The sequence below is a fragment of the Pteropus vampyrus genome, unplaced genomic scaffold (assembly GCF_000151845.1).
Source record: "Pteropus vampyrus isolate Shadow unplaced genomic scaffold, Pvam_2.0 Scaffold4, whole genome shotgun sequence".
Lineage (NCBI taxonomy): Eukaryota > Metazoa > Chordata > Mammalia > Chiroptera > Pteropodidae > Pteropus > Pteropus vampyrus.
Window position 1 is genome coordinate 4,242,358 of NW_011888785.1, and position 6,300 is coordinate 4,248,657.

The window sequence follows — 6,300 nt, forward strand, 5'->3', positions numbered from 1 at the left end:
AATGTTAATTCTTTTTGTCCATGAGCAAGGTATATACGCTTCCATATATTCATATCTTCCTCAATTTCTTTTTTCAACATCATATAATTTCCTGAGTACAGGCCATTTATCTCTTTGGTTAAATTTACTCCTAGGTATTTTATTTTTTATTTTGATGCAATCGTAAATGGAATTATTTTTTCTTAATTTCTCTTTCTGATAATTCGTTACTGGTGTATAGAAATGCAACTGATTTCTGAATATTAATTTTGTATCCTGCTACTTTACCGAATTCATTTATCAATTTTAATATTTTTCTGTTGGAATCTTTAGGGTTCTCCATACATAGTATCATGTCATCTGCAAAGAATAACAGTTTTACTTCTTTTTTTCCAAGTTGGACACTTTTTATTTCTTTTCCTTGTCTGATTGCTGTGACTAGGACTTCCAGTACTATGTTGCATAAAAGTGGTGAAAGTGGACTTCCTCGTTTTGTTTCTGATCTTAAGGAAAATGCTTTTAACTTTTCTCTGTTGAGTATGATATTAGCTGTGAGTTTATCATGTATGGCCTTTATTATGTTGAGGTATGTTCCCTTTTTACCCACGTTGCTGAGAGTTTTTATCATAAATGAATGCTGGATTTTGTCCAATGCATTTTCTGCATCTATTGATATAATCATATGATATTTATCCTTCATTTTTGTTAATGTGGAATATTGCATTAACTGATTTGCAGATAGTGAACCAACCTTGCATCTCATGAATGAATCCCACTTGATTATGGTGTATGATCTTCTTAATGTACTGCTGAATTTGGTTTACTAATATTTTGTTGAGGATTTTTACATCTGTGTTCATCAGGGATATCAGCCTATAATTTTCTTTCTTTCCCTTCCTTCCTTCCTTTCCTTCCTTCCTTCCTTCCTTCCTTTCCTTCCTTTCCTTCCTTTCCTTCCTTTCCTTCCTTTCCTTCCTTTTTCCTTCCTTTCTTGTAATGTGTTTGGAATCAGGGTAATGGTGGCCTCTTAAAATGAAGTTGTGAGCCTTTCATCCTCTTGAATTTTTTGGAATAGTTTGAGGATAGATGTTAACTCTTTAAATGTTTGGTAAAATTCACCCATGAAGCCATCAGTCCACGATGTTTGTTTGTTGGGAGTTTTTATTCAGTCTTTAAAATGACATCAGAGACCATTTTCTCTGCTAGGGCTTCCCTGATGCCCTTACATAGAATTAAGTAGTTTACCTCCTGGTCTACTTCTTGATACTCTTCTAGTCCTGCATCTGTCACATTCTGTCATAAAATATTTGTTATAGATCAGACTCCCCTTTTAGACTTGAGTTCCTTGAAGACACAGTACATGTCTCTTTTATGCTGATACTTAATACAAAGCTTGGACATGATTTAGGTACTTACTATTATTCAGCTGAATTATATATGTTGGTCATTTTAATGGTTCTGCTTAAAATGTTTAAAATTGTTATTTATATTTTACTAAATGAATGATAGGCCTTTACATTTCTCGTCATACTTAAAGATTGAACTATTTCCATATTCAGAATAAAAACATAAATCTTTTAAAAAGGATATATTGATATTTAAAATAATAAGGTGAGTAAAAGAGCTGTGACCTGCAAATATACATTGATATAAATATAAGATGGGATTTGTAGTTTTATGAATACATATATTTGTTAAATCAATTTCTGATTTGGTAATCCCCAGCCATACCTTCAAGTATTTTAGAAACAAGTTTGAAAAGGTAGCTTATGAGTAAAGCAAATAAAATATTATCTTTATCTGACTCCTGAAACTATTGAGGAAGTTTGAAACTGTTACAATTGCAACATTCTTATTTTATCCTAGTTTTAAGGGCATGGGGAAATTATTTTGTTACTTGATTAATCAGTACCTAACTAAAGAGCCTGCACATTCAATAGGCCCTTACTTTTCTTTATGCAATAGATTATTAAATACGTGATTTAGTTTTATTTAAAATTATATTTTAACTTGTTAACTTTTTTTCTACCCAGTGTAGTGACTATGACCTGGAATTTGGAACCGAGTGTTTGCAATTAGCTCTAAAATACTGTCACATTAAAGCCAAACTTGTGGAAGGATCACCTGATCTCTGGAAGGTAATGAAGTTGGTACTTTGCTCTGGATCTCATCTGTGCTTATGTCATTCCTGAAGACATATTCTGCAAATACAAATACTTTTCAGGCGCTTTAGAAAATGGAGAAATAGTATAAAAATACTTGGTTTTCATACCGAATCAATATTTCCAGGAGGAAAGGGGTGTGTTTGTGTGTGTGTGTGTGTGTGTGTGTGTGTGTGCGCGCGCGCGTGCGCTTGCACGCACATGTGTGTGTATGCATATATTAAAGGAGCTAACAGTCTCACTGAGTTTTCTAAGCCATCAAAGTATGGTATCATTTCTGTTGCTGGGTTTCAAGAAAATTCACTTTGATGTAATTTATTCAAGCAAACTCCATTTGACCAATAAGATCGTTTCAGTCACAGTTTTTTTCTTGTTCTCTGTACATAACCATTTACTCTGTTGCCTTACACTCAACTAGATTGAGGATGCAACACTGCTTTCCACAATAGCAACATTTCCTTTCAGACCCTGGGGTGGGAGCTACAACTTAACTGGGTCGAAAGAATATCTGCACAGTTCTGCCCCAGTGGGGTGGGTAGTTGATCCCCTCACTGCTCTCGATGAGGAATTGGACTCTTCTAATGACAAACTTCTTTCTTTTGGGAAGGAATGAAGTGATTATAGCCCCGTGTTACAGCTTCTTTAAGCCAGGAATATTTTGTTGCATGACTCTCATTTGTTTCATCAGTTAGGAGAATGATGAATTGGACAGTATATTCTGAACTAGAGTTGTAAGGTCATTGCATAATTTTGAAGTAAGTATTGCTGCTTTTTAAATCTTGGATGGAATCTTTATATTTCTATCCACTTAAATCTGATTAGGAAGGATTCTTTGTTACTCGAAGATTATATGAATCCAAAAGCATATTTCCTTGTTGATTTAGAAACTATGAGTTTATTAGGCACTTTGCACAATAATGTAATGGGCTTTGCTTCATGTTGAGATTGTCTCATACATTCTTAAATTGTTCTAAGATTACAAAATATTGACATGCCTGGATTATTGCCCAGCGGAGAAAATTCATGCAGTATTTTTGCTTTTTAAAGATTATCCAAATGTCATCAACCAGGAGGTGAACATTTTATTCATTTTGTTTATCATTTTCTATATATGACTCAGATGGTGATATACATATTCATTGTGAGGATTTTGGTAATAACCAATTAGGTGTTTTGTTAAAGATCCAGACACATTTCTATAGAATTTCCTTTGTCTACTAGACATAATTTGCAGACTATGTAAAACAAAGTGGAAATTCTGAGACTTTTTATTGCCACTAATATGTCAATGCTCTTTGGAGACATAATACTGACATCTTAGGGTGTGTGATTATCTACTTCTCGTGGGTATTCTGAGCCTTCTTCAAACTTGTAAAGCACTCTGAGGTCTGCAGATAAAAGAGAAGCAGCACATTGCTCTTTGAATTTCCACATCATTTTCACAGATTTATTTCAAAATTGTTTTGGTGAAATCTCATTTTCACTGCTTCCTCCAGCAACACAGTATTAGTCCTCACATTTTGTCCCTCTCCTTCCTGTTATGTACGGTAAATGTCAGTGCACCAAGGCGGTGATTCACTTAAGTGCTTCTCTTTATTCCTGTGTTGCATCATTTTATACATGCTGGTATGGGTTGAATTATGTTCCTACCAGAAGTCCTGACCATTGGCACCTGCCAATGTGATTTTATTTGAAAACAGAGTCTTTGCAGATCTAATCAAGTTAAGATGAGATTATACTGGTGTAGCATAGGCTCTAAATTAAACATATAAGAATAGGAGAATAGATACAGACATAGATAATGGGAGAATGCTAATGATGATGGAGGCAGAGAGTAGGGCGATCCATCTATGAGCAAGGGAAAGCCAAGTATGGCTTGCAATCAAAAGAAACTAAGAAGAGTCTGGGAAGGATTCTTTTGCAAAAAGACTTCAGTGGGAGCAAGGCTCTGTGGACACCTGATTTTCAGACTTCTGGTCTCCAGTACTATGAGAGAATAAATTTCTGTTGTTTTAAGCCACCCAATTGGGAGTTGTTATGGCAATTCTAGGAAATAATACACATGCCAAAGGATGACAGACTATTAGTCCCAGAGGGATCATCTTCGTAGTATCATTTTCCAAACACGAGGATGAAAGGAAGCCCCACTTCTATGAAAGATGTTTGAATAATGATGTACCTCAACGAGATCTTGGATTCTAAATGGGCATGAAATGCCATGGATTGGGCAAAAAGTCTTTCACATGACAGTTATGAATGAGATCTTTTTTGGTACATTTCTCTTGAGGTGAAATTATTTTGAGTGCAAATATTACAGTTGTTTAAATTTACCTTTTTTCTTCTTTTGCATCCTGTCTCATCTTCCACCTTTATCTTTTTGATATTTTCCTAGATGTTTACTTAGCCCTATTTAGCCTTTTTTGGTGACATTGTATGAATTGTCTTTAGTATTGGCTTCTAATTTTATTAATTTGTGGTCTTACCATTTTGTACGTATAAAGAGTATTTCCATTGCTTTTATACCAAAGCAATGAAAACTACACTTTGAAATTAGTGTTATAATTCTATAATAATTCCAAAGGTACTACTTTTTTTTTTTTTAACTCTAATTTGAGAAAAGATTTAGTACAATTATACTAAAACTGGTACTGGACTCAGGTGGCATAGCCAAGTACCTGGAACATGATTCAGAAATCTGACACAGTGAAAAACACATTTTAAGAGGCACTTCACTACGATACAACAGTAAGACAAGGATGAACTCTGAAATGCAGAGTTAGGATACCTTTCCCTATCTTTCAGAAATCAAGAGACTCACCCCCCACAGTGGTATGACTAAGGACTAGAAATTTCTTATGAGTGCATGTAGAATTATTAATTCAACTGCCACCAGAAATCCCAGGAGAGTTATTTTGTATTTTCTTTTCTTTTCTTTTCTTTTCTTTTCTTTTCTTTTCTTTTCTTTTCTTTTCTTTTCTTTTCTTTCTTTCTTTCTTTCTTTCTTTCTTTCTTTCTTTCTTTCTTTCTTTCTTTCTTTCTTTCTTTCTTTCTTTCTTCCTTCCTTCCTTCCTTCCTTCCTTCCTTCCTTCCTTTCTTTTTTATTAAGTTTATTGGGTAACATTGGTTAATACAATTATGTAATTTACAATTGTACATTATAATTTGACATCTGTATTTGATCTACCATGTTTTGTATTTTCTATGCATGCCCACCCGCCTCTATCTTTTTAGGAGTAAATATAAAAAGTAAACATTCAGAGTTGATGCCAACCTTCTTGCTATAGTTTCTCTGGGGCCTGGAAGAAACATCAAATTTTTCAGATCACCAAGCAAGGCAGAGGACATCCCCATAGATGATGGACCCCCTCCCCAAAGAATGAACAACCACAGAAGGGTACAGGACTGATTTTCAGGAATAGAGATCAGCTCTCACGCGTTCCCTGAGTGGTGGTGCCTTGCCAGGCCTTAGGGAATCCATACTAACTTTGGTGAAATTTCATCTAGTCTGTGGAAGATCTTATATTTCATTATAGTTGTACCATGTTTTTGTCCCAATATATTAAAGATGTGGTCACTTATTACACTATACAGACCTAATTGAACAGACTTCTTGTTTCTAAATGTTAAAACCATCCTCAAGGCATGAAAGATTTATTAAAGATTTATAACCCGTTATTTAAGAATTTCAACTGTGTCCCATTGTCTGAAAATGCTTCTTTAAGGAGGAGTTTCTGAAGTGTTTGAGTCATCATAATATCTTGGAATAGCTGACTTTTGAGGATTCCTTTTGATGCAAAATACAAATATTCTAGCATCTTTGTTAAGAACAAAAGAAACAAAAGAGTCTCACTTTTTGCTTTTTAACCTCAAAAATGCAATGTGGTGCCAGCATTGTTTCTTTTAGAGATTTTCATCTAGTTATCCAATTTAGAGGAAAGAATATTCTCTACATAGATATAATTGATGAAATGGAAATAAATATAATAAATAACTCCCAATCTAAATTCATATCTAATAAAACATTCTATATCTTTAAAATTTAGCTTTTCTGCTTCTAATTATTGAAGTTACATAGTCATTTTCTCATAAGGTGAAAGATGTGAGAACATTAAGTGTAGTGTAACTTAATTTATGTAAGATGGTAGCCAGCTGGACCTGG

At 34.1% G+C, this 6,300-nt stretch overlaps 1 protein-coding gene across 1 annotated transcript in view; it reads left to right on the forward strand.

The window, feature by feature from the left end:
- Positions 1–6,300, forward strand: part of ISPD (isoprenoid synthase domain containing) — a 247,969-nt gene that overhangs the window by 86,426 nt on the left and 155,243 nt on the right. Inside the window, exon 4 of the mRNA XM_011362888.2 lies at positions 2,013–2,117. Coding sequence (XP_011361190.1) covers positions 2,013–2,117 — 105 coding nt within the window. The remainder of the gene's footprint in view (positions 1–2,012; positions 2,118–6,300) is intronic.